The sequence below is a fragment of the Cydia amplana genome, chromosome 20 (genome assembly GCF_948474715.1).
Source record: "Cydia amplana chromosome 20, ilCydAmpl1.1, whole genome shotgun sequence".
NCBI classification, from domain to species: Eukaryota; Metazoa; Arthropoda; class Insecta; order Lepidoptera; family Tortricidae; genus Cydia; species Cydia amplana.
The window spans coordinates 6,081,868-6,109,762 of record NC_086088.1 but is presented as its reverse complement, the minus strand read 5'-3'; the positions used below and the strand labels follow the sequence as shown (position 1 = coordinate 6,109,762).

General features: G+C 37.9%; 3 protein-coding genes across 3 annotated transcripts; 1 reads left to right on the top strand and 2 right to left on the bottom strand.

The window, feature by feature from the left end:
- Positions 1–1,810: 1,810 nt before the first annotated feature.
- On the top strand, positions 1,811–5,344 carry LOC134657516 (uncharacterized). Its single transcript, XM_063513091.1, has 4 exons — positions 1,811–1,921; positions 3,858–4,022; positions 4,295–4,450; positions 5,159–5,344. The coding sequence occupies exons 1-4, from the start codon at positions 1,844–1,846 to the stop codon at positions 5,333–5,335; spliced, it is 576 nt and encodes a 191-aa protein (XP_063369161.1). The 5' UTR covers positions 1,811–1,843; the 3' UTR covers positions 5,336–5,344.
- A 6,807-nt stretch (positions 5,345–12,151) lies between these two features.
- On the bottom strand, positions 12,152–18,022 carry LOC134657724 (uncharacterized). The gene is made up of 9 exons (XM_063513288.1): positions 17,875–18,022; positions 16,915–17,396; positions 16,353–16,587; positions 15,579–15,790; positions 14,856–15,041; positions 14,362–14,514; positions 13,406–13,578; positions 12,397–12,471; positions 12,152–12,194 (listed from the first exon to the last, which is right to left on the bottom strand). Exons 1-9 carry the CDS (start codon positions 17,915–17,917, stop codon positions 12,152–12,154), a joined length of 1,602 nt encoding a protein of 533 aa, XP_063369358.1. The 5' UTR covers positions 17,918–18,022.
- Positions 18,023–19,438: 1,416 nt separating this feature from the next.
- On the bottom strand, positions 19,439–27,777 carry LOC134657467 (uncharacterized). Its single transcript, XM_063513031.1, has 10 exons — positions 27,703–27,777; positions 27,409–27,521; positions 26,438–26,589; positions 26,064–26,146; positions 25,170–25,387; positions 22,314–22,484; positions 21,860–22,057; positions 20,610–20,782; positions 20,387–20,464; positions 19,439–19,648 (listed from the first exon to the last, which is right to left on the bottom strand). The coding sequence occupies exons 1-10, from the start codon at positions 27,746–27,748 to the stop codon at positions 19,480–19,482; spliced, it is 1,401 nt and encodes a 466-aa protein (XP_063369101.1). The 5' UTR covers positions 27,749–27,777; the 3' UTR covers positions 19,439–19,479.
- Positions 27,778–27,895: the final 118 nt, after the last annotated feature.

Below are 27,895 nucleotides of genomic sequence, written 5' to 3'. Positions count from 1 at the left end.
TACTGCTACTTGACAATAGATGTAGCACCGACCGGAAAGTCTTATGTTGTTGAGTATTTGACTTTCCGGTCGGTGGTATCTATTGTCAAGTGGCAGTACTGATAATTCCGCTACTCGATGCTAGATGTAGACTATGGAAATAATAGTCTTTTTGGTACCAAAACTGATGTATGGAGTGAGCACTCTATGTTTTTCTCTATGGTACTTATTGGTCTCTTTTAGCGTATAAAATAAAAATATATTTTATATAGGAAGTATTTTTCGAAATTTTTAGTTTATTCGGTGAGTGTAGTATAATATAACCTTAGTGGATAATACATACGCATTTCACGTTTGGTTTAAAAGTTTAAAGTGTTCATTCGCATAATATGTTTCCAAGTAATTTTTACTCACTTTCAATAAATTTTAAGCACTTAAATGTATTTATGTATATAACTTGTTAACGCACTCTTTTTTAGTTTATTTTGTAAACTTATAACGTCCGTAGCAGGCATGGATGGCTTTTTTTTGTTTTGTATTTTTTTTTAATAAATTTATTAAACACTACTTTTGTTTTTAATTGGTAAACTTTAGCGATTCTTCATAATTCATGGCTATCATAACTAATTAGTCCTTTAGGCGTTCTAACTTCTAACTTTGTGATGTCTGTAACTTAGCGATTTGGCATTAGGAAGTTGAGAGCCGAATTAAAATATATTTTTCTATAGAAGATCTTTTATTTCCATGTTTGGATTTCAAACGGGCGCCCAAGTTACTTTTTTATACAAGCGAGCAAAGTTGTTGCGAAGGCCAAGCCCAAGATTCCATATTCTATTCTAAATACTCGCTGCGTTCGTGGCTCAATTTTGAAATCGTACAATATTTTGGTTTATAATAGGTAGATAAAAACTTTGTTCCCTTATATAATAAATACACGTGGTCTAAAAGAGAGAAGTGACCAATATAGTTTGGCAAGAGTGGTTTGTCAGTAGAGTCGGAGAGTATGCTAATAGAGTCAATGTGGCTAATTCCGTCAGAGGGACTATTCCGTCTACTAGCGTTTTTCTCGAACAACGAACAAAATTGATAATTTCATCGACAAAGCAGCATTGCTTTTGCAATCGCTGCACAAAACAAAAAAAAACATCTGCAGGATTGCTGTACTGCAGGAATCAAAAGCAGATGGTTTTTTTCCTACGATAAAAATTACGCTCGTGGACGGAATAGCCCTGACCATGCCCTGACGGAATTAGCCACATTGACCTTGACCTTATAGTTTTTTTATTCTATGTTGTCATAAATCACTTGTGGGCAAAACTTGTTTGTCAGGCTATAATTATTGTCGGTGCCAAAGTTGAAGGCATAAAACTCACCTATAGCCGCTGAATAAAGGAATAAATAACCAAGATAATGCCATCATAATGCCAAAATAAAGACAGCTGCGGTCAACGCCAGTTACAATAATTCCAAACAAGTAAAAAACGCGTAAAATTTCAAATTAATAATTTAAGTGAACTAAAGTTTACTGCAGAAAACAGTATCATTATTATGTTTGTTTAAATCGTCTTGCAGTGAAATAACTTATCAGCCGCGTTAGCTGTTTAAAATTATGAAAAACTATATCAAGCCTCACCAAGTATTGATGACCTATTCTATTCTACGTTGCTTATTGGAATCATCGTACACCATACTTATTAACTAAACGGAACTTCCCCTAATTATAATAACAGCTATTAAGTTGTTAAAGCTATCTAACATATCTGACATTCTACCACCATGTTAGATAATCAGATATGTTTATCTGATGCCGCACGCAATGTAGAATGTATTTAAATAACCAAGTTTGTAGTTACTACTGTTTACAATGAAGAGTTTTGAAGAGATGTTTATTTTTTTGTTCCTGTATTTGATTGGAGTTTGTGACTGCCAGGGTCCTGCGGATGTAAGTATATATTTAGTCAATTAGGCCATTTTGGCCATTTTTGAAGGGCTCTAGCGCCTTAAAAAACAAAAATATCAAAAAAAAAACAAAACGGTCCGACAACAGATATTGACAATATTAATCTGTGTTGAAAAAATCATTGCGCTAGCTTCAAAACCCACGGAGGAAACAGTCGAGTACGTTTGTATGGAGAAATGACCACTCCTGTTGGCTCTTAAACTTCAAATGAGAATGTGAATATTCCTTTAAGAGTCCAAAATATAAATCCTGTACTTTGGGTAGGTATATACAGGGTGGCCCATTTAGATAGGTCAGTATGGGAAAATCTGAAACTATAAGACATACGACGATCTCTTCTTAGGAACCATGTCATCGATTTTAGTAACAAGAAAAAGCGGCCAAGTGCGAGTCGGACTCGCCCATGAAGGGTTCCGTATTTAGGCGATTTATGACGTATAAAAAAAAACTACTTACTAGATCTCGTTCAAACCAATTTTCGGTGGAAGTTTACATGGTAATGTACATCATATATTTTTTTTAGTTTTATCATTCTCTTATTTTAGAAGTTACAGGGGGGGACACACATTTTACCACTTTGGAAGTGTCTCTCGCACAAACTATTTAGTTTAGAAAAAAATGATATTAGAAACCTCAATATCGTTTTTGAAGACCTATCCATAGATACCCCACACGTATGGGTTTGATGAAAAAAAAATTTTTGAGTTTCAGTTCGAAGTATGGGGAACCCCAAAAATTTATTGTTTTTTTTCTATTTTTGTGTGAAAATCTTAATGCGGTTAACAGAATACATCTACTTACCAAATTTCAACAGTATAGTTCTTATAGTTTCGGAGAAAAGTGGCTGTGACATACGGACGGACAGACAGACAGACATGACGAATCTATAAGGGTTCCGTTTTTTGCCATTCGGCTACGGAACCCTAAAAACTGCATTCATACATTTAAAAAAAATTATGTAAAATGTATTGAAAAAAATGGTGGTCATTTCTAAAACTTACTACAATAAATTAAAGGATATGAAAACAATGCATTTTATTCATTTCAGACATCATGTTTCATAGTAACATTTACTGCTTAAGACCTACACAATCAATATCTAAATAGAAATAATTTTAGTTTTATTTTTCAAAACGTCCGGGTTCGATTTCCGAGCTGAGTACACATTTTTTTTAAATGTATGAATGCAGTTTTTCTTGTTACTAAAATCGATGACATGGTTCCTAAGAAGAGATCGTCGTATGTCTTATAGTTTCAGATTTTCCCATACTGGCCAATCTAAACGGGTCACCCTATATACAGTTAACATCAAAAGTAGGGGATCACACGACTCAAAAGTATCTACTCTAATAGCCCATTTAAACTCTCGCGCGAGCCACGAGACGAGCCGCGAGCCGCGCCACGAGACGCGAGTCCACCGCTTACACTCGCGTTCGGCTTGTCATTCGGTTATAAACCTTATGCCGTGCCGTTAGTGTTTAAATTATATTAGCTCGACGAGCTTGCGAGCCACGAGACGAGCCGCGAGCCCACCGCTTACACTCGCGTCTCGTGGCGCGGCTCGCGGCTCGTCTCGTGGCTTGCACGAGAGTTTAAACCGGCTATAAAAAGACCTCTACGTATATGTACCGGTTAAACCGAGTTACCATGGTTTATACCAGTACAATTGGACACTGGGTTAACGGTTTAACCGCTTAACTCTGGGTTAGTGGGATGGTAAGTGGCCCTTAGACTGTAAGGAATACTTTTGGGCATGAATTGTAGTTTTATCTCTAGGTGGAAAACTTTTCCAGCTTGGCACATACTTTTGGCGCGTTATTTCTACCGCTACTATCGATGCTCACTGTACCTATACAAGGGTGGTGACTTAAGGAAAATGCCAATATAAGCGACAATTCTATCTTTCTCACCATTGCAGGCGGAATTCGTGTTAAACTTCGACTCACCAGTGTATGTGTGCCCCGACCCGTCCAGCCAGGCCTACGTGGACACGTCGGCCGTGGATGTCGACAGATATAATGAAACTACTTCGTACATGGCCGGCACTATATACTTTCATAAAGGTTTCAACAGTGCTACTATGGTGAGTGGTATTAAAAATGTATACCTACCTAGTCTAAAGGGGCCCACAGATTACCAGTTTGCCGGACGATATCAGCCTGTCAGTTGTTCGGAACTGTCACCTTTTGCGTTTATCTGACAGGCTGATATCGTCCGGCGAAATGATAATCTGTGGACCTCTTTAGACTGTGCTCATTTAAGGTTCATAAGGTTGACGAAATATAAAGTGAGCCGATCTCTCGAACAATTTTCTCTCACTTTATATTTCGTCAACTTTACCTAATTGCGTTTCAGGTTGAAGTAATGGTCGAACGAGAAATAAACGGCCAATACGAAATGATCATCTCCCACGAGATCTGTGACGTTTGCAAGGAGTTCGGCAACGAGGAGAGTCTGTACGCTAAATATTTCAGCTACTTCGGCTTCCCCACCACATGTCCGTTTGCCGCTGTAAGTGCTAATCAGTAATACCTATATATTCATTACTAGCGACCCGCCCCGGCTTCGCACGGGTTAACAAAGTCTACATAAACTTTTGAATCACTCTATCTATTAAAAAAAACCGCATCAAAATACTTTAACTAGTTTTAAAGATCTAAATAGGGACAGGCAGCGGGAAGCGACTTTGTTTTATACTAAGTAGTGATTTTAAAATCAATAACACCTGCCGGGCTAGCACATGATTGGCGCGACAGTATCTCGCGGCGAGATAGACTACCCGTCCCTCTTTTATTTTAACATATAGGTAGTTATGGGTAGTTAGAAAAAACCGGGTAGTCTATCTCGCTGCGTGTTACTGTTGCGCCAATCATGTGCTAGGCCTACTGAGGCTGTAGCAATGGTCGCATTTTTATCGCCTGTCACGTTCTAACAAGTCTGTAAGTGCGAAAGTAACAGGCATAGTGACAGGCGATAAATCCTACCATGCTACCGCCGCTGCTTATGTTTAGTTAGTAAAGTAAAACTTTTCTATTATACCTACTCGTACTCGCTCTAATTTCTTTCTATTCCAATTTTTTGTAAGGAAAACTGTGACATGTGATATTTGATAATGAGTAATATTTATTGGACATCCCATGACTTACACGCCAATTAACGTCACTTTACTTAATTTGACACCAAATTAGTGAACATATGGATAAGTTTCCATGTTTCCAGGGTCCGTATGAAGTCCATGATTTGAAAGCGGACAACGACGATCTTCCCATCAACGGTGCCACGGCGGGCCGCTACCAGGTGACCATTAATTTATACAACAACCCGGACAGCACTTGCAAGAACATGAAAACCTTTATAGCATGCCTGAAGCTCGATTTTATTATTGAACAGCTTTGAACCTAAAAAGCGTTTTATTTCCCCCATTCATGAGGTTATTTACTATAGAACAGTTTACAAAATAGTAGGAGGTATTCAGAGTCTAAAGAAAGTTTTAAATAAAATGATGAATGTTGATGTTATTTAAGGCGCTAGACGCCGTTTTTGGCCGAAAACTCTAACATTCTAGAGTCTATATCTTCTTAACGGTTCAACAAAAAATATGAAAGAATATATATTATTTTACGTTTTATGTACATCATTTCTAACGTTTGACTTGTTCCCTATGACTTATAGTTTTTCCAAAAAAGGAACATTACGACAGGCCGTTTTGCGACTAACTTTGCCTATTTCTAGTAAACGGTTTATTCGATTAAAGTTATTTTTAAACTAGAATAATTATTTTAACAGATACTACAAATGCAACGTAGAATAATGTTAATAAATATTTTTTTTTTAAGAAATCGAATATTTTTTAACATTTTGTGCGTATGTAGCTCGAAAAAGGCGTGGCCGGCAGTCGTGTGCTAGCTTTGAGACGAGGAGGCTGTGTCGCTCGTCGCTCCGTGCCTTCCTTGTATTCTGCATGCTTGTTCTGAGCCGAGGTGCAATAAAATTGGAGTTATTGTGGCCAAAGATTAAATAACTGCAGAATGTTGATTTGGTTGTGACGCGCTTTAGCGCGCGCAACACGGTGTTTCGCAGCCTATTATTACGAACGTAATGACAATATTTCCACTTATGTTTGAGAAAGCTTCATTTGAAATATATAAAAAATGATTTCGAACATGCGCCGACATATTGCCATTAAAATTTAACGTTTTTAATAAAGTTCAATTTCTAAAAAAAATTGATCAACATTGGCAATTTATGTTGTAGGTATATACTATATAGTTTGATTCAGAAACCATTACATTTTTAGGATTGTTACCCATTAAAATGATGTTAGTTTATTAAGTAAATCTGGGGGCACGGCAGTGCCCCCGCCAAGTCGAGCAAAAAGAGAGGCACGGCCGTACCATCCTTTTCTCGAAGCGATTCAGGCCATTTTCGACGTCCTGTAATTTTGTGCTGGCTGAAGCTAAAACCCTGAATTTTCAGTAATATATAGGGCTAAACATGCTTAAGATATATTCTCAAAAACATTCAATTTGAACTAGTAGTTTAAGAAATATTGTACGTCAAAGTTCCTTATTTTCGACACTGACACACTCACTCACTCACTCACTCACCTACGATCATCATAATTCTAAGGTACTTCTAGTATATCCACAAGCTTCAAATTTTAAACATAAGTAGTTTTCAGCTTATCAAGCCATAGAAAACCTAAAAATATTGCAATATCAGTCACGTTTTAAAGATCTAAGAACTGCATAAGTAAGTTTGTAATCCCATATAAATATTTGCTATTACAAAGTTACTGTTGCAGTTCTTAAAAATAGTAGGTAGTAAAGTAAAGGTACACTACGATGTACGATGTGAGTATGAATGAAGATGTGTTTCTTTATGTATGTGTATACATAGTATGAGTACCCGAAAAGAAGGACTGCCTACAAAAATAGATGAGATCCCATCAAAAACATTACATGTAAAAAGGTGCAAGTCAAGTCCAAGTCATTATACGTATTACAAATTAAAGATATATATTTGATACAGTTTTAACACCCCCTGGCACTGATTAAAATAACCGACTTGGTTTCACATTACATCTCAAAACTTTTTTGTAGTAGAAGCGTTGCGAGACTTGCACCTTTTTACATGTAATGTTTTTGATGGGATTAAGTTTTCTCAAACATGCGTGGAAATTTCTCAAACATGCGTTGATATACATATTACCATAATGTCCCGTCCTTATTTGAACTTTTATAGGTATATCCTCGCATTTTTTAAGTACCTATACATACCTACATATTATTTCAATCGCGATAACATTTACCGGCCTTACGTTCATAAATAGTACATTACTGCAGAGGCCGTGAAGTAAGGGATTGTAGAACGAGATTGCGGTAGACGGCCGAGTCGTAGACGAGGCCGGCCTCGTCTCCGAGATCCGGATAAAGCGAGTCTTGCAATCCCTGTTCCGGCCAAGCATTGTATAGTGCTTTTCTCAAACAATGTAAGAAAATAAAAATGTAAATTGCCGCCTTTTTTTATTTTTTTAACTTGACATTAGAAAAAGCTATTCGAGCACCATGTCTAACCGCTTATAAATATAGTACCATAGATTTGTTTTCTTTTTTTTTAAATTTTATTGACGCAAGTATGTCAACTATGCAAGTATGGAACTAACTATGTCAACAAAAGTCACTAGTAAATTCATTCATCAAGTTTGATTAGGTACTTACATAGTTAGCAAGTTCCATCGAATGACACTCTACCAATTCAATACGACAGTTATGTCAATTACACAAACGTGCAGCATGGTGCGTAACGGGATGGGTAAGTAATATATAATAATAATATAATTTTATACGGCGATTTAAACAGGACGCGAGTCGTATTAACCGTGAAATGTAATTTACGACCTCCACTAAATGCATTATCTACTCATACTCAAATAACAAAATATCTGCAAACAAAAGGTATACGAGTATAGCGCCAACTGCACGCCTCTGGGCTGTATCTTATTCTTTGAACCTCGTGGCGGTGCAGCGATACAAAATTCACGTACGATCGCAGCGAGCGGGGTAAGCGGGTGGTGCGGGTACAGAGCGCTTAGCTCCGCCCTGACGCTCAAGGGCATTGGGCCTTCCAATCGTCTTAAAGGTAAGATTACTTTTAAACGCTTTCTAGTTTGCATCCTCAAGTCACGGAAATCGAAGTAAGGTCAACTGAGGTAAATGCGTCCTTTAAAGATTTGTTCTAAACGCAACATATAACTTATTACACACACTTATAGCCGTCTGAATTAAACGTTCAGTAACCACACTTCAAACAGAGAGGGTTGCAATAGTTCTAAAATGTTCCGTTTAGAAGAAATCTTTAAAAGACGCATTTACCTCTAGTGACGCATTTACCTCGGTTGACCTTAAGTATATGCTCTGCAATCATATTTCACAAAGCGATTCGATAGCGAAGCGCAAACGATTGTCACCTTGGCTAGGCCGCCTGGTCTGGCTACCCTGGCTGGCCTGAAACGAGTATTATTAGTAGGTACTCGTACTTATAACGTACAATTTCATTTACAACGCAACCTCTTAGGAATTTCTCTATATGATATTTCTTTTCACTCCATTACTACCTAACCTAATACTGCAGCAGTTCTTTAACTTTTTTGGTGACGGAACCCGTTTGGAAAGCGAAATATTTGACGGAGCCTCAAATAAAAAAAATCGTTCGTCACTATAGACCAGATATAGGTACCTATAGAAGAGCTGGGTTTTTTCTAATTATAAATATTCTCGCGGAGCCCCAACAGAGGCTTTGCGGAGCCCTAGGGGACCTCGGAGCACACTTTGAGAATGGCTGTCCTACTGTTTAGAACTGCACTTGCATTTCGTCAAATAAAACTCGCAAAAATAGCTTGCTAAAAATTTCATTGCCAGAAAATATCTAATTAGTAATTACCTACTCATTACTATTTGGCTCGTTTACATTCTCATCTCTGCTAGACTCATAAAACACATCCTTGTTGGAACGCCTCGCTTTTTTCTCTTCAGAACTAGAACTAGAACTGTCTGAAGACGTGTCTCGTAATACTTTTACATCTTTCTCTTTTTTACTTTTCTTTTGCTCCTCTGAGCTGGAGCTATCCTTCTTTTCAGCTGTTTTGTTTGTCTTGGGCTTTTCTGCCGACTTTTCCTTTTTGCTGTGCTTGGGTTTATCTTTGCTCTCCTCGCTACTTGAACTATTAGTTTTAGCTGGCTTGGCCTGGGTTTTGCTGCAATGCAAATGAGAATTTCAACTTAGTTCAAGCCCAATTGGGTCAGACTCTAAACCATGTTCAGGTCTTTTCCTGGACATACCCAAAAGTTAAGGGCTATAAAGGTTAATTTTCTTATTTAACCCTTACCCACATGAAAGGGTACTCCTTTTGTTTGGATAAGTATGATAAAATCATACACACCCACAGACCCACAGGAGAGAAAACTGTACATTTCGGATGAACACATAAGTTTTCTCTCCTGTGTCACTTTGCGCTCTGTAGTATTATTATCATGTTATCGTTTCCTGATTATTTTGAGTATAGTATGAAGTACTTACGCCTCTCTTAAAGTCTCTCTTGATTCGTCGTCACTGAAACAAATCAACAAAGACAGGAAATTAGCTTTCAAAGGCATATTTAATCAGCTATAATTTAAGTTATAAAAGTTATTTAAATTGATGTCACCTGTCATCGTCATCCCTATCATTGCTGAAATAAATTACAGGGTTGTATTAGTATTTTCTGCTAACAGTTATCCTAAGAATAAGATGCAGTCAGCGACAAAAGGGTCAATTTCAACAAACGAGCATTTTTGTCTAATTCCCATGGAATTTTGAAATATCAACATTACACAAAAAAAATTATGCTGATAATTTGATAAAAAATATAATAAACATTAATTTTCTTATGGGGTAAAAAAATTCATAAAACTATAAAAGTTATTTCAATTTAAAATTTTGGTCAGGGCACGGGAATTAGTGTGTCCATGGGAATTAGATTTTACTAGCACGGAAATTAGAACATGGCACAGGAATTGTTTTCTTAGCTTATTTTGGTAGTTAAAACTATTATTTATATATATTTTAATCTACAATAATATACTTCAACCATACTGAAGCGGCATCGAACATATTTATCTTCTTTAATTTTAGTTTCGGACGACAAATCTACGAAAGTATGATACACTAAAAACTACGTATTTGACTAATCGTTTCCTTGATTTTAATGGCAACTAATCTCTCTTTCTTAGTAAAATATACATATTTCAAAACAATACTTTGAGTAGTTGCGTAAACATGTCCGCCTTACATACAAAACTATTCATTAAAAAGTGTCATTATGTATCTGCATGTAGATAGGTACAAGGTGTATGATCTGGTATATGGCCGTATAGGAAATGATACTAAGAAATAAATAGGGGCACAGAGAGAAGAAGTTATTGTGTAAGTTAATCTGAAGAAATCGAATATGCTGCCTTTATAAATTCATAACACAAAAAATTGTTTAACCACATATGAGGTAAGGTGGGGTAAGACTATCACCGGGGTAAGACTATCACAGACAGACAGACATGACGAATCCATAAGGGTTCCGTTTTTTGCCATTTGGCTACGGAACCCAAATAGTATTACGGTTTAATTTATAACAACTAATCTATTAAACGAGCAATTCTTGTATATATTTCGGGGATCTCGGAAACGGCTCTAACGATTTCGATGAAATTTGATCATATATGAGGGTTTTCTGGGGTGAAAAATCGATCTAGGTAGGTGTTATCTCTGGAAAAACGCGCATTTTTGAGTTTTTAGGTAGGTATATGTTTTCCAAGCAAAGCTCGGTCTCCCAGATATTTAAACTTTATACGGCATACGCTGTCAGCTGTCAAATTTACAAAAACAAAACATTGCAAATGTGATTCATTTTGTTTCATGTAACTTTAGGTACAGGTATTATAATATGTAATAATTCCAGAAATAGTTTTATGTTTATATAATATTTTAATGTTATAATATGATCAATGAATAAGGTAAGGTGGGATAAGACTAACAGTACAAGGATTCCATACAAGTGATAGTCTTACCCCGGTGTCGTCTTACCCCACCTTACCTTACGTATTAAAATTGCCCGGGTTATTCGGGTCCATCCTGTATGTACTATAGTACTTATATTAAAAAACTATTCACAGATTTTTGTGCATTCTTTAAGATTTCCTTAAATGTAAAATAGACAGATATACGTCGTATTATTATTACATATAATATATATTCAATGCCAATATATATATGTAATAATAATATGACGTAAACATTGCCAATTAACTTACAGTGCCCCCAATAAAAGATTTGTTGACAATATATGTAATACTTTCTAATTCCCGTGCCACTTAATCAGCTGTTTTAGGTAAATTTGCTATGGGAATTAGGGCACGGAAATTAGAATTCGTAATAAAAAAATTCGCCAAAAATTTAAATCGTGTTTGACCAAACTGATATGTTATCGCTTACATAAAGATACATAAAGGGCTCCTAAATATGACAATTGTCATTGAAAAGCTATGTGGAAAATAAAATTTATAAGGGGCATCGAAATTAGAAAAAAATTGTCGCCCACCCGGATTCCGAAATACTTACGCGATTTCCTCGAACACGCCGCGGCTTGACTTACATCCGCTTGCTTTGAGAGACAGCCGAATACTGCCAGTACAGGTGAGGCGGGACACGAGGCGGTTCAAATACAAACGTCGGCTGTCAGAGCCCTTTGAGTTTTGCCGACGAAATTTTACTCGCGCGCTCGGACAAAATTTAAACATCGATCACAAGTTATTTACCACAATTAAGTTAATAGTATATGTGCTCAGTGATAGTAAATATCATCTAGTTTAAGTATTAGACACTAAATTAGTGATACTAATGTAGAATTTTTCGTAGGATTTTTCATTATGCTTAAAAGTAGATTCCGGACAGGGCACGGGAGTAGTAATTTGAGCCTTTAGGTATTTTTATGTGTACTCTAAAAACCAACTAATCAGTGAATTCATATGGAACTCGGTGTGAAAGTGTGACTTCTTTATGTAAAAAAAAAATGGTAAGTATTATCTGATGCTAACCCGCGATTTTCATCACGGACAGAAAAAAAATCGTGTTCAGAAATTGACCCAAAAGTATAATTTTGTTTTAATTTACTGTTTTTACTTACTTCTCATTGTCATCGTCGTCCTTCTTGTCATCATCGTCTCTGTAGCAAAGAAAATAAATAAATAATAAAAATACATTTTGGATTACATTCCAGCATTAAGGATCTCTAAATGGATCAAGAACATTTGAGGAAAATGATAGGGGTTAGCCAGAGTTAGTTCGAATTGGTACTTCTCTGCAAATAAAATACTCGGCCGCCGACATATCCATCTAGATTTCACTAGAGATCAGGGAGAACTTACTCTTTAACGCTATCCCAATCGACGGTCCATTCTTCATGTGTGATGCCCGTACGGAACACCCGTCTACAGGTCTCTCTGTAAAATTTATTTTTATTGTAGAAACTAGTAAACAGTTCTTTTAATAAATTCTTATAGCTGTTTCATTTTTTTGCTAGCTTAGCTTAGCTATGTTAGCTTTTTTTTATTAGCTATAGTTTTTTTGTTTGAATTTTTTGAAGCGTGCTTTCGAAATATCCGCATTAAGGTTAAGTAGCTCGATTAACTTTTCCTTTTCACTTCGTCGTCTGGTTTCACTTTTTCAGGAACAAGTGCAGGTATCAAATTGAAGTTATAATCAAATATTAATGATTTATAGTTAAACAAAATGTACGGCCGGGCCGCGTATGCCGCATATTCTGACAATCGCAGCGGAATTAAACCTATCCTATAAATCCTAATTATAGATGTAGGTATGTTGCATGGGTCTTCTATATAAATTTTGTACAACAATATTTTCTTACCTGGAGGCATCATCTCTTAGATCACATTGTGCATTTTATTTAATAAAGTATTTTGTATTCGCTAGGTGCACGACTGGTGCTGCCCTCATTTTGGCGGACTTTCTACGTTAAATCTTATGGAGTAAAATTAGTTCAAGCGGCTGCCGCTAGTACTAATGGCGGACATTCCATAAGATTACCTGTGTTTGTGACGATCAGCGCCACTTCCCCCTCCACCGACTTCGCACCTTGCCAATAGGTATACTTCTCGTTGAAAATCATGAAACTTTGTCTTCAAGGCAAGAATGAAGAAGGGCATTCGAAATAAGAAATACAGATGTAGTGCATAATTATGCTCCTTCGTATTTTAACGGAAACGCACGATCGTGTCTTGCTATTTCAGTCAGTCTCGGTACAAAAAATACTGAGGCTGATTGAAGTAGCATGAGAAATACACACGTTTCCGAGAAAATATGAAGGAAAACAATAATGCACTAGGTACATCTGTAATTTAATTAGGTATAACATACTCGGTGTCCTTGTAGATGGAGCACGAGATAAACTGGCGGTTCTTGAACACGGACGTGTAGAGGAAGGGTCCGTGACAGCTGTGGGTCTTTGGGTCGATCTTGCAGGCTGAGATGACGCCGATAACTCGCTCTTTCTGCTGGTACTTAACTAGTAACGGTCCACCGTGGTCGTTCTGGTGAAGAAACGGTTTACTTGTAATATTTACAATACTAGTTTAAATATTGCTTTAATGAATTTACAAATTAAACATATGAAATGTTATTGAAACTTGTGAAACACTAAGGATAAATGAGTTGGAGCTGGAGGAGGCCGCGCTGGACCGCGAAAAATGGAAATCTCTTCTGAGAGCCCTATGTCCCTGTCCCTGATGAGGGATAACAGGATACCATCATCATCATCATCAAGGATAAATGCTCGGAAGACCGTCATAGGCCAAGAACGAATATACGTAGGTACGTTGCTCAACATAGTAAGGAAAGAAGACCTTACTCCTTCTGCTCTACCGGACTTCTAAAAGCGGAGTAGGTCGCGGAGTCACGCTCCGTTATTGTTACGCCATTTAGGGTTCTAGCTGAATTGGACATTCCATAGCGTAAGTATGGAACAACTTATTTAGCTAGGACCCTAAATGGCGTAACAATCCCGTGTGGTGACTGTACAAACGTAAGAGTTGAAATCGACGAAAGAGCTTGTAGACTAGCTAGGTCTTCTTCACCTTAAACTTAAATAGATATCATACACTAAAGAAAAAGTGACCAAGTCCACCGGTGGCCGAAGCGGGAACCACCTTTCTCCACCTTGCTCGTATAGAAAAGTTTCCTACTCTCGTGTAATCATTTAAAAAAAACACTGTACAAAAATAATGACTCCTATACAAAATAACTTGGCCATCAGAATTTGAATTGTTGACAAAAACATCAAAACACACAGTCAAATAAAATTTTAACTTTATTACCTCACAAAAGCCTCCTTGGCTAGCTGATCGCCTCGCTGTATAGTCATCAGGGTCCTGCAGGTGCCGTCCCAAGTCTATTTCCTCGGCTCTTCTGGACTCTTCCAAGTCGTCCCTTCTCAAGTCATCCACATCTGTGCAGTTGGCGTACCTTTTCTGAAAAAAGTATATAATAGTGAATGAGCTGCTCCTAAATATCGAAGGTGTTTTTTAAGCTCGTAAATCAGCCTACTTGATATGAAATCACCACACTACCGCTAGAACCGTATGGTAAAACCGACGAAAGTGAAATATTATCAATAATATATTTTTCTTCATAATTTGTGAAGGAAGAGGATCATGACTAACGGATGCGTTATGCTTATCGACTGATCTTCAAACTCCTGTTTTGGGACGTCAGCGTCAACATTTCTAGCAATTCAACCGACAGACAGACAACGGAGTCTTAATAATAGGGTCCCGTTTACCCTTTGGGTACGGAACCTTATTATACTTACGTCACAAATTTCGCTTAGTCTCTTCATGATGTCCTTGGTGCAAATCATGTATTGTTGGATGATGCTCCTGAACCGTTGAGACCATTTCTTCGCGCAGTGCTCGTTGTCCATGATGCAAACCCTGGCTTCCTGGAGACACTTGGCGTTTTCTGGGACGTGAACAGATTTTTGACGACGGTAGACTCCCTGTAAATGATGTAGGTATAGTGTGTCAAGCTGGATATGTGATATATGTCAGTAGCAACAATTCATAATAGCTAGGTCTTATCTCTGGGAAATCGCGCATTTTTGAATTTTTATATGTTTTCATATCGGTTTTCGAGCAAATCTCGCTCTCCCCGGATCTTAAATGTTTTGGTGGATTTTTTAATGTAATCGTCAGCAAACGAGCAGGCGAGCCACCTGATGGGAAGCGGTCATCGTCGCCCATGGACATAAGCAACATCACAGTGAGCCACTTAAGCGTTGCCGAATGCTGACCCCCGAGAGACCTAAAATACCCGCTTCTTGAAGAATCCCATGTCGTAGCGCAAAGAGATTTTCTATAACGAAAGCTTCAGCTAACTCCCCAGTCGGAGAGAGAAACCATAATATGGTGTTCCGAGGTAGAAGTAGAAGACAAGTTATATAAGAGCGCATGAAACTTCCTTGGATTTGCATATATTCGTGCGGTTCTGTATCTTTTACGCATTTAGTTTTAAGCCACCATAGCAGAAAATATACCTCTCTAAAGTTACTGCCACTGCCCCAGCCAGCAATCCAGCCCTTAGTTCCCGGCTTCTCAAGATCCCGGCTGATATTGTTGTAGCAAACCATATCCGCGGCGAAGTCGCAGCCCTTCTCGATGACTCCGAACTTGAAGGGCTTATTCACTTTCACTATGGCGATGTCGTTCGAGGACCACTTTATGCTGTCTTGGAAATCGAACTTGTAGTCTGAAAACATGAGGTCGATGGAGTACGTAGGTTTGGATTCGGCAAGAGAATAAAAACACTTAGGGTCGCTGGTTATGGCTTCAAAATAAAATAAAAACTATACATATAACCTGGATAAAAAACATCAACAGGTTGGTATGGTTATTCTTGCAGTTGTTTAGCATTTTGTTTTGTTTTCATCTGCGCCCTTCCTGGTTGAATTTTAATATCTTATCTCTCGACGTCATGTTATAGAAGTAGTTCTACTTTTGGGTAAATATTTGTTAACATGTTCTCTGTGTGGGTGCCCCCAATATGGGGCATGAAGCTTTTTTTCAGGAGTCCTTGCTTCCACTATGGGTTCACAACTTCAAATGACTGACTCTTTTACCGTGTGACTTTGTCATATCATTTAGTATTGGGACATTGATCGTGTTAAGAAAAAATTACAGTCAAATAGTTATTTATCTTAACCAAGCCTAGAGAAACCCTCAAGAGTTGGAAACAATCCTTGGGATAACGTAGCGTTAACCAAGTGGGCTTGGGGTTACTTTATAATGAAAAGAGCTGATGGGTGTCTTACTTTTAGGAATACACTTCCAAACGACCTTCCTCCTATTATTGCAAACACATTTGTCGCTCTTATAGTCGAAGCTGTCCACAAACTTGGTGGTGCCGGAGACGATGTAGAAGTGCTCGGCATCCTCGACGCAGGCCGCTGAGGTGAGGACGTAGTATCGTTCTACGATGACGCCACCGCAGAGCCAGCCGCGGTATTTGTGAGCTTTGGCGGATTCTTTCGTAAGTTGGAGGTATACCTGATGAAAATATATAAAGAGATACAGAAAAGAGGGTTTAATGACATAATTATGTTGATACTACCTGTCTAAATATCGTTCGGTGTAAATATTTTTACGTGACCCTACCGTAAGTGGACCGTAAGTGGGATTTTCGAAGATCTCACTTCCTGGCCAAGGCAAGGCAAGACTCACCTTCGGTTCGGGCCACAAACACCTGCGATCTAGAGCATTCACGAATTCACCTCCTAGGTATGTAATGTAGTATTTCGTTGACGTAAGAAGTAATTTTTTTAAGTAAAAAATTAAGTTGGTAATAAATAATTTAAATAAGTTTATACCACTTACCATGTACGGTCGCTTTCCTTTTGGAGTATTTTTGCTGTACAGGATTCTTCTAGTATCCACTGCAGTAGTATTTTCATATTCCCAGCCTATATCGCCGTGGTCAACTATTAAATTCGAACTATTATTTTTCTGTTGTCTACGGCTGTGTTTTCTATGGTGCTTCCTGGATTTTGAGTGTTTGTCTTTCTTGTGTTTATCATCGTGTTTTTTATGTTTGTCGTGCTTTTCATGACTCGCGTGCTTTTCATGGCCTTCGTGCTTTTCATGGTGCTTTTTGTGGTTTTCATGTTTATCATGCACCTCATCGGTTTTGCTTTCATCTTTTTCAGTGCTCTTGGCCTTCTTGTGTTTTTTGTGTTTTTCATGACTTACATGTTTTTCGTGACTTTCGGAACTGCCTCTTTTTTCGCCGCTTTTATCTTTGCTATGTTTTTCTTTACTTGAGGCGTTTTCATCAGTCGAAGGCACAGAAAGTGCTATACCTGGTAAGTAGTCATTTCAAAGTAAGAACTTACTGCTTATATTTTTCTGATTTTCCATAAAAAAGGTCTACCTATACTTAATCAAAACACTTGTACGATTTATTCGATTTAGAGCTTTGTATAAATATGAGATAGAGATATTTATTATTATTATTTACCTACGTCTGATATTTTTACCAAAAGTTACATAGCTTATCTAAAGTCTATTTTTTTATTCGGTAGACTAAAATGACATTTCATAGTATGTCATTTCATACTATGACAAAATAGACTTTACTAGGTAATGTAAATCAAAGCTCGCTAAATGTTTCGAAACTACGATTGTGCTATAGCTATAACGTTCGTATACATAGCTTGCATGACACATTATTGGGGACAAAATATATTTTTATTCTTTGATACGTACCTACCAAAGAAGTTTGGCTTTTAGTTCAGGCTAGTGAAAATATTTATAAAATCAAGTCGAATTGCAACTTACCTATTAAAAGAGCCAGAGAAATTAAAAGTAGTATTCTGGCCATAGTTACCGGGATGGTCTTACACTGGCCAGAAACTTTTCCGAAATGACTTTTTCAATTAAACATCAAAAAACAATTATTCTGATATTTTATTCGTTGAATTTAATTATTCGATTTCCTGGATATAATGAAGTAATTATATTTTCAATTATTGAAAAAAGTAATTAACTTTCTTGTAACTTGTAGTTATAAAAGTTTACTTAATTGGTAATTTATTTTTTCTTGTCCTTATCTTGTTGCTAACTATAGCTAATATGAAGAAATCGGTTACCACGATACTAATACTTTCTCACTTTACTCACTTCTTTGCTGTGGTAGAACTACCATTTCCAAATAAATGGGTAAATAGGTAAATGTTTTCAGGATTAGGTTTCGAAATTAGGAGAGAGTAAAGAATGAAAACGTAAAAACGTATGAATGAAATCACAAATCACATAATACTTACTGACAGTTTCATATTTATACAAGACTATTGTTTTGTACAATACCTATACATTTTCTTTAATATTTGAGACACAAAAAAGTAATCTTAAACTTTAGCATAGAGAAAAAAATACATAGATTGCTCACTCCATACATCAGTTTTAGTACCAAAAAGACTATTAGCATCTAGCATCGAGTAGCGGAACTATCAGTACTGCTACTTGACAATAGATGTAGCACCGACCGGAAACTCTTATGCTGTTGAGATAAGACTTTCCGGTCGGTGCTACATCTATTGTCAAGTAGACTGCTACCCACTGACAGTAGTGACAGTCAGTACTGACTGATAGTTCCGCTACTCGATGCTAGATGTAGACACTGAAATTAATAGTCTAACTGAGGTATGGAGTGAGCACTCTTGTCTTACTATCTATATTTCTCTATGACTTTAGTCATGATTGTCCTTGTATAAGTGATCTTTTAATCATTCGATTTACTCCACACATTTATGAATTTTGACGACCGGTCTGGCCTAGTGGGCAGTGACTGCCTGTGAAGCCGATGGTCCTGGGTTCGAATCCCGGTATCGGCATTTATTCGTGTGTTGCGCACAGGTATTTGTTTCGGAGTCTTGGATGTTTTCTATGTATTTATTTGTATATTATAAATATCGTGTTCTGAGTACCTATCCACAACACAAGCCTTCTTGAGCTTACTGTGGGACTTAGTCAATCTGTGTAAGAAAGTCCTATAATATTTATTTATTTATTCAGTAACTATTAGCATGTACTACGTCATTAAATGTGTACCTTTTTTAAGCTACCATACATAACATACCTAATGACATTGATGATTTGATGTTCAAATAAAGTATTTCTAATATTCGAATAGGCATCTTACGCAGTAAAATGATTCAAAGGGGTTTGTAAAGTCTATTTTTTTATTCGGTAGACTAAAATAACATTTCATAATATGAAATGTCATTTTAGTCTACCGAATAAACACATATTATGAAATGTTATTTTAGTCTACCGAATAAAAAAATAGACTTTAGATACCTACAGATTTTCCCATATATCAGGCTAATTAAAAACCCGTTAATTTATATATAATTATGTTTATTGCGAAAGATATCCTCCAGCTCAGATCGCGGTAGTTATGTTTTGTATTCTCTCCTGTGCGCGGACCACGTATCCTCGGTTAGGGTACACTTTATCAGCTTCGCGCGCTGGGACGCTTGGCTCCTTGGGTTCCTTGGGTTCATACTTGCCTTCGTTATTGACTGGATGGTCCAACTCATTCACTGCTGGCCTGAGGCACAAAAACATTTTGAATTTAAGAAAAACTTTGGAGTCAGCATTTTTATGTGCTTTGTAATAAGTATCTTTCATTTTGATACATAGCCAATATCCTAGCATAGCTATAGGTAATATCACCCATCGTAGTAGAGGCATGTGACGAATGAATGTGGAAGGGGGTTAAAGGAAAGGAAAACCGAGAAAAAGGTGTGTGAGAGATGATATGAAACGAACGCAAGTGAATGATGAGGTTGATGAGACGACGGGCGACAGAAAGGTATGGAAGAAAAAGACATGCTGCGCCGACCCCTAAGTGGCCTAAGTGAATGAGATAAGGGCAAGAAAATGATGATGATGACATTTCAGTTTTTTGGGGTTGGTAACTCAATGTTTTTTTTTAAATGTTTTCTTGATTTATTGGATCGTTTGAATTTACAAACTCATCGTCGACGTTACGAATCATTAACTCTGACGATAATTGGTATGTCCCAAGTTTAAATTTATATTTATCAAAAATATTATGTATATTATTTCTCATACTAAAACTAGTGCTCACGCCAATTACTGGGATTAGTTGGCTCCCATGAGCCGTGGCAAAATGACGGTACAACGCGAGGAAGATAATGATGATGATTATATGATTTCTCATAAAATACCAACAAACGTGAAGAAAAACGTCTTAAGTAGTTTTGTTTACATTCATCAACGAATTTTCAGTAATCCAGTAATCAACATGATTTTAGAAACTCACCCATCTGCATGATTTTTCCACGAAATTGATTTTTCTGTATGTGTCACTCCAGATCTAAACTGTCTTCGGCACTTGGGTCTGCAAATCAAATAGAAAATGTTTTCCGTTAAAGGTTATTCAGCAGTTATCTGTTTCAACCTTTATGTTCTGCGTGATAATCATGTATTTTATGATAATGAAAATAATATCGAAGATTGTGACAAAAATTGTACAGAATACGCACTCCACATCCTTGAAAATGGAGCAAGAGATGAACTGGCGGTTCTTGTAGATGCTGGTGTAAAGGAAGGGTCCGTAGCACTTGTTGGTACGCTCTTTGACGAGGCAGGCGGAGATGACGCCGATTACGATGGCGTTATTGCCTTCGCCGTAGATGAGAGGGCCGCCGTGGTCATTCTGGAAGAAAATGCTATTATGGCTTCGGTAGGTTTGGAGCTATCTATTGTACTTCTCGTGAGCTTCGGGGCGCCCCGGAGGAAAATACGAGTATTTACTACATTTAATTTATTTGTTGAAAACACGAGTTTCTCGAATCTTAATTTGAAGAGCTCGATCCAGCTCTGAGAGACTCAGACTAAATAAACTTCAAGTGTATTTTTGAAGCATGATTATATTTTGATGATTATATCTAGCTGAAAGTAGAATAATTCCGTGGTGTAGAATTTGAATTTTGTAACACGATGAGGCGTATTAAAAGATTTAAAAGTTGTTTACAACTTGTATGTCTTTGTTTGTCTTGTTTGTATAAACTAGTGGACATCCTCAAATCCGTTAACATTCCACAATGCCTGAAAACTCGCCTCTTTAACCAATGTGTCCTGCCCACCATGACCTACGGTGCCGAGACATGGACGCTCACTAAGGAGGCTGTGCATAAAATCCGAGTGGCACAGAGAGCCATGGAGCGCGCCATGCTCGGCATCAAACTGCAAGACCGAATGTCGAGATCCGACGACGCACCAAAGTGCAAGACGTCGGATACGTCATTACCAAACTTAAATGGAGCTGGGCGGGACATGTTGCCAGGCAGAGTGATGGCAGGTGGGCCAAAATGTTAACGGAGTGGTGGCCGCTTACAGACGAAAGGAGTGCCTGGCGTCCGTTGGGTCGTTGGGTAGACGATATTCGGAAGATTGCGGGTCACTTCTGGATGAGATTGGCTCAGGACCGGGATAAGTGGCGTACTCGAAGAGAGGCCTATGCTCAGCAGTGGGCGATAAAAGGCTGATATGATGATGATGATGATGATGATGTCTTTAGAGTCAAACAGCGCACTTAATCATAATATCCATGTTTCTTTCTCTTTTCGTACGTGCTGTATTTTAATTGATTATTTAAAACTTTAGCTAATGTAGGTGTTCTATACCAACCAATATAAAGAAAAGCTTAATATAAGTCTACAATGCTTCATTTAAATATTTTTAAGAAAGGCAAAGATTGAATTCATAATTCATTATAAACTGGAAGAAATACTTCACAAAACCCGCCGTCAACAACCGTTCCTCCTTTGGATCTCCGGTCGCTTGTCGCATTCACAGCGGTGTTTGTGTCATTATTATGGTGGTGGTCGTGCGCAGAGTGCATCACCAAGTTTGTTGGCATCTTCTCTACGAATCTTCTGCCTTCTTCTTCATCGGAGTAGTGGATGTCTTGGCAGTCTACGTACTTTTCCTGTAAAGGATCGGCACTTAAGAAATCATAAGTATCGCTTACATTTGGAACACTGTCCCTTTTTTAAAGGTACCTACATATTTAAGGTAAATATTCGCTGATCAAAAAGTCAACAGCACTAAACAGTAAATATGGGTCACCTCGTTTTCTCATCGAAATCACCAATAAAACATTCCAACATCAAAGATTTACAACAGGATGTTTATTAATGGCAATACATTTTTGATAAAGAATAATGAATGTTGTAAAAACATACATTACAGATGTCAGACATAGTTTGTCCCAAATCCTTTGTGCAAATCATGTAGTTGTCGATAATGTTGGCATAGCGCGACCCCCAGCGTCTCTTGCACCTGTTTTTGGTTATGATTTCCACTCGGGTCTCGAGGAGATCTTGCGAGCTCATGTCCTTTCTTCGCGTCGCCCACTAAAAGATACAAACCAAATAGAAACATAGTTCTTTATACAGTTTCTATTGTCTGGGAGAGGACACTGACTTCTGTAATACAGGTCTTTACCTAGCTCAGAAGTCAGGGACTTCAACACCTACCTGTAACGTGTTTTTGTCAATATATTTTTTAATTTTTTATTATAGTAAGAATAGACCACAAAGCTCAAAAACTGTGTTATGCATAATTCTCCCGTTAACACAGGCCCAGTGGCGTAGCTAGAGGATGTGGCGCCCGGGGCAGGCACCAAATTTGCGCCCCCCCCCCCCCCAAACGAAATGAACTAACGAAAGGGTTACTTTTTACTTATTAAAGTTTATTTTTGATTTAGACAAATAAGTGTTTTTTTAGTCCATCGGTGGCTAACAAGCTTACGACTCACCTGATGGTAAGCGGTCACCGCATCCTATGGACGTCTACACTCCAGGGGCGTTACATGCGCGTTGCCGACCATTTTAAAACTTATACACTTCTTTTTTGGAGATCTCCTTAGACTTGAAGATTCAATATCGCTTGTAAGTTTTGGATCGTAGACTATTCATAGCGCGCCTTAGGACTGATTTGAAGGGACCAAGGTGGCATCTAGGTGCTCCTGCCCAAAGGTGACAGCATTATACTCATGCATTATATGTGATCTGTCCATGGTCGTACGCAGCATTTTTTAAGGGGTGGGGCAGAAGTAGGGGAGGCTGGGGACGTTGTAACAGGGTACGGTAGAAACAGAGATTCTTAGCTTATGGTCAGAGACCAGGGTGGGACAACTGCCCCACCTTGCCCCACCGTGGGTACGCCTATGGATCTGTCTGCCCCAGAGTAAAGTATCGCCTCCCTTTATTGAGCACACCGAGTTTTTTAGATACGAACGCAGCGCAGCCTACCCAGCAAGGTGGCTACGAAATTATTGGACGTCACTGATTGAGATATCAACACCGAGGCTCCCAATACTCCCTGACATGGGTAGGGTTGTGCCTTGAAAAATGAGGTTTTCTTAGCGGTAAACGCGCAAAATTGAGCCTTGGTGGGATTGAATTGGACTAAATTCTCCCGATCCCACACCGACACTCTGGATAGAATGTTCTCAATAGCTGACACAGGTATTTCACGGCATTCTAGTATCACAGAACGAGCGATGTTAGCACGGCATGTGTTATAGGTACAGGTTGGTCCAAACCTTGCCGTCCTAAAAATTTTTTTAGATTCCTCACGCTGTGGGCTATCAGAATACGTATGTATGTTAGGCGACTTTTCGTAGTTTTCGAATTATGATTTTTATTTTTATTACTTTTAACTTTTGTTGAGAAATTCCGGGGTGAAGCAATTATTTATTAAAAAAAACTATTGAACTTTTCTGAATATTTCTTTTTGTAACATAATCCTTCACAAACGGCGCAGTTGCTAAAAAAAACAGCATCCTCACTTGGCTGAGTTGGGAAAAAAAGACAAACTTTTACATTCAAGCATGTTGCCCTTACCTAAATAAATAAAAAATACAAGCGATTTCAAGGACTTTTGGTTATTTTAGACCCTACGTTTTTTTAAAAGGTCAAAAAAGTGATACTTATAGTCATAATTTGTCAGAGTCGCCGGTCAAAGGAACTGAGGTGGAAAGCTTCCAAATTAGTAATTCATTACAAAAATCCTCTTTTGTTATTTCTACTATTATTTTATGGGGTCACTTCCCCATCGCTATTTCATGTTATCAGTGCAAATAGATACCACGAACAATTATTAGAAGGCATAAAAGCAACGCAAAGCTTTACCCCGGAATTTCTTAACAAAAGTTAAAATTTAAACTCGAAAACTACGAAAAATCGGCTAACATACATGGGGTATATTCTGATAACCAACGACGAAGGATTCAAAAAAAATTTTTTTGACGTCAAGGTTTGGACCACCCTGTATACAGGGTGGCTAAAAAATAACTGCATTTTCGTTGCCAAGGGGGTTTTGGGATTATACTGAGCAATTTTTACTATGAGACCAACACCTAAGTCGCGATAAAAAAATTTGACTGTTTCCTACATTTTGGCAGGTCCATTTTCTATGGGAGGTCTTTTGCCCATTTTGGCGCCCCCCCTTGGACGGCGCCCGGGGCACGTGCCCCCCCCAGCACCCCCCTAGTTACGCCACTGCACAGGCCATCCTCAAGGGCTCTGGTAACAATCCCTGTCTGAAGATCAAAATGTATGGATGCTAAACGTGGTTATTCACAATTAATGGAACATATAAAGCGATTTATAGTCACTCAACGTACAAAGGAGAAAGCTATAGCTAGAGACTCTGTACGGTAGAAATGACATAAGGACTAAGGTCACCGGTATAGCTCAAGGATTATACACTATAAATACATAAAAATACATATTATAGGACTATAAAATTACATAACATTTTAAGGAGTAGCTGAAGGACCAGAGTTTGAGATCCGACTTCTTTATGATGCAACAGGGAATTCTCACGTTGCTGTATTTTGAAGTTCCCCTTAGCTTGCCATCCAGACGGAATGTAGGCACTAATAGATGATAATACTATTACTTATTCTGTGCTAATAGTTAGGTCGTTGTAAGTGAATCGTCATAGGGATGCATTCGAAGAGTAGCCGAGAAGACATCCGAGCTTCTTTAGGTTGCAACGAGGACAGATTATAATGAGAGAAATATTCTTACATCGCTGTATTTAGAGGTGCTACCCCAGCCCGCGATAAAGCCGATATTCCCGGGGTTTTCTAGCGATGCGGTCTGGTTGTTGTACGAGATTGGCTTCGGTATGAAGTCGCAGCCGCGCACACGCCTCTCGAAGTCGAAGCCGTCCTCCACCTTGACTACGGCGATGTCGTTGTTCATCCACCTGATGTTGTCGTTCTCATGACCGTCGAATATGTAATCTGAAAAAAAAAACAACGGGTTGCACTCAGGCAGTGCCGGTTGAAGTGAAAACTCAATCACTATTGCAAAATGTCTGCAGCACTATGTATTGAGGTTAACGCTATCTAGCGTTATGTCGTCGCATTACTTGAAACCCCTAAGCACATCACTGTTAGTACTCGAGTTATATTAATACCAGTTAGATCGAAACTCACTAGATGGCATTTAAATCAATAAAGAAAAACTCAATGACATTGAAGTAAGTTTTTCGATCAGGTCACGTGGCCGTCTTACGTCTTACGGTCACGTGACACCTGTTACGAGTTTAACATTTTTTCTCGATCACAAAAAGCGCACAGCGCCGCTATTCACTTCAAAAATGTAAGCAATTCCAAGAAAATTAAAAGTGATGAACTAAAACGCAGCCTAGTAAAGATGCCAAATAAGGCAGTGCGGGATCGATTAATACTTGATCATTGACTAAGATGATGAGTTCATGAAGGACGACAGGATGATGATGATGATAGTGATCAAGAATCCGAAGCATTTGGGCGAGCAGAGAACGTATAATTAAAATACCCTTTAAACTCAGAATATTATGAATTGACTTCATTTAAAGAGATGCTTCTCGTACTACAGGTATATCCTAGTGAAATGACCATGTCATGCTAAATGTTACTTTTTTGTCACGCTTACTTTTAGGAACACATTTCCAAATAGCTTTCTTAGCACCATTCTTGATACATTGGCTGTTGTATTTGTCATCTTCCATTGAATATCTGCGAATAAAAAAGACTATATTAGAGCAAATAACGCATGGTGTATTCATAAACTTGCGTTTCGTATGGTATCATCATATCAGCCAAAAGACATCTACAGCTAGACATTGGCCACCTCAAAGGTTTGCTGGTTGCTGGTTGAGCGCTGGCCTTGCTGGTAGATGATAAATACGGTTAGACGATTACCAATCCACCTTGCTAGGGGATATTTCTATCTGCGTTCTGTGTCTTCTAGAAGAACTGTTCCACCCCAGCACATCAGGATATACCTAAAATACTAGGTGACTTTACTTGTAAGTTCCAGAAACGACGTAGAAATGCTCAGCGTCCTCGATGCAGGCTGCTGAAGTGAGGATGTACTCCTCATGGACAATGACACCTCCACATAACCAGGTCCGGTAGGCCTGCTGTTTCTGGTTGCTCTTGGGCAGTTTTAGGTGCACCTTAAAACATTAGCAAAGTTGCAACGAATTTACTATTATGGCAATAAATGGAACAGGAAAGTTGTTTTCGACTGTGGGCTATAAAATGGGGTGACTTTGAAATGGAAATCTTTTTACACTATATCTTAGGTTAGGTACTTATGCTTTTAGGGTTGAGGACACGTCTGTTCGAACGTATGTGCATTTTAACGTCAGCACTGTTACAAAGATGCTCGGTGCGGTGGGTGTTGTGTTTAAACATATCCCAATATTTAATTGTTTTTGTCGGACGTCCCTAGACTAAAGCGGTTGGGAGCGTTGGGAGATATGCCCGAATATAAAATGTTATTATGTTAATAATTATGAATTGTTTTTTTTTGTCTTGTGTCTGTGTCTTTTTACTTGTCTTGTGTATTTGTAAATATTAATTTGTATATTTGTATGTTTATTCCATGTCCTGGCGTTTGGCTTCAACTGTGAGCCGGTCATGTTTGTAAATAAATAAATACCGTAAAAGATATCTACTGTTTGATAAATTAGAGGAAGTGACGCATATTAGAAGTTTTATAATTGTTAGAGTTAGAGTTATTTGCAACAACTTTTCAACTGTTAACCCAAAAGATAATGCAAGAGATAAGTAAATATGCTCAAGAGATAAGTAAATTCCTTTTTTCTCCTTGCACCAATTTTATATGTCTCTGTTTGGCCCGATGGTTGACTAGTAGAGAATGGCATTAGACATTAAGTCCGCCATTTGTACATTATTTTTGTTTATTGTGCAATAAAGTTTAAATAAATAAATAAATATTGGAATCCTTTAAGTTCTGCAGAAATACGTACCATATAGGGTCTTCCCTCTGTGACCTCCCAGCCATTTATGATTCTTCGGGTATCATTAATTATTTGTGCTACTGTTGCCGGTATGTGCGTCGCTACTTCAATAGCCTGTACATCTGAAATATTTTATTTTACATATACTAGAAAGATTAAAGTATCTTAATTACCTCACACTACGACAAGATGTAGATGTAGGCTACATTGCCATACGTATGTCGATAACTCGATAGTCGATACCTACCTACGTTAAAGATAATATTGACAATATTAACCATTCTAAAGTAGTAAATACATTACCTGAGTACAATAGTAATGTACTTGCAATTAAGAAAACAGACTTCATGACGATACTGAATATTCATATGGAAAGAACTAAAGAAGTTTCGAGACCAAGAAATAATTATAACCAAAAGCTATTTCACGGATTGCATTCACTTGAAAAAATTATGAATTGATTCGAATAATGAAAACTGCAGATATGGAAATGTTA

Excerpts from the sequence above, each read along its gene's own strand:
- LOC134657467 (XM_063513031.1), bottom strand. The coding sequence starts at position 27,748 with ATGAAGTCTGTTTTCTTAATTGCAAGTACATTACTATTGTACTCAG. Across the intron at positions 22,058-22,313 it reads CTATGTCTGACATCTGTAAT|GAAAAGTACGTAGACTGCCA; the intron begins GTATGTTTTTAC and ends GATCCTTTACAG. Across the intron at positions 19,649-20,386 it reads TGGAAAAATCATGCAGATGG|GCCAGCAGTGAATGAGTTGG; the intron begins GTGAGTTTCTAA and ends TTTGTGCCTCAG.
- LOC134657724 (XM_063513288.1), bottom strand. The coding sequence starts at position 17,917 with ATGGCCAGAATACTACTTTTAATTTCTCTGGCTCTTTTAATAG. Across the intron at positions 17,397-17,874 it reads TTCTCTGGCTCTTTTAATAG|GTATAGCACTTTCTGTGCCT; the intron begins GTAAGTTGCAAT and ends ACTACTTACCAG. Across the intron at positions 13,579-14,361 it reads GCCAAGGAGGCTTTTGTGAG|AACGACCACGGTGGACCGTT; the intron begins GTAATAAAGTTA and ends TTTCTTCACCAG.
- LOC134657516 (XM_063513091.1), top strand. The coding sequence starts at position 1,844 with ATGAAGAGTTTTGAAGAGATGTTTATTTTTTTGTTCCTGTATTTGATT. Across the intron at positions 1,922-3,857 it reads ACTGCCAGGGTCCTGCGGAT|GCGGAATTCGTGTTAAACTT; the intron begins GTAAGTATATAT and ends TCACCATTGCAG. Across the intron at positions 4,451-5,158 it reads CCACATGTCCGTTTGCCGCT|GGTCCGTATGAAGTCCATGA; the intron begins GTAAGTGCTAAT and ends CCATGTTTCCAG.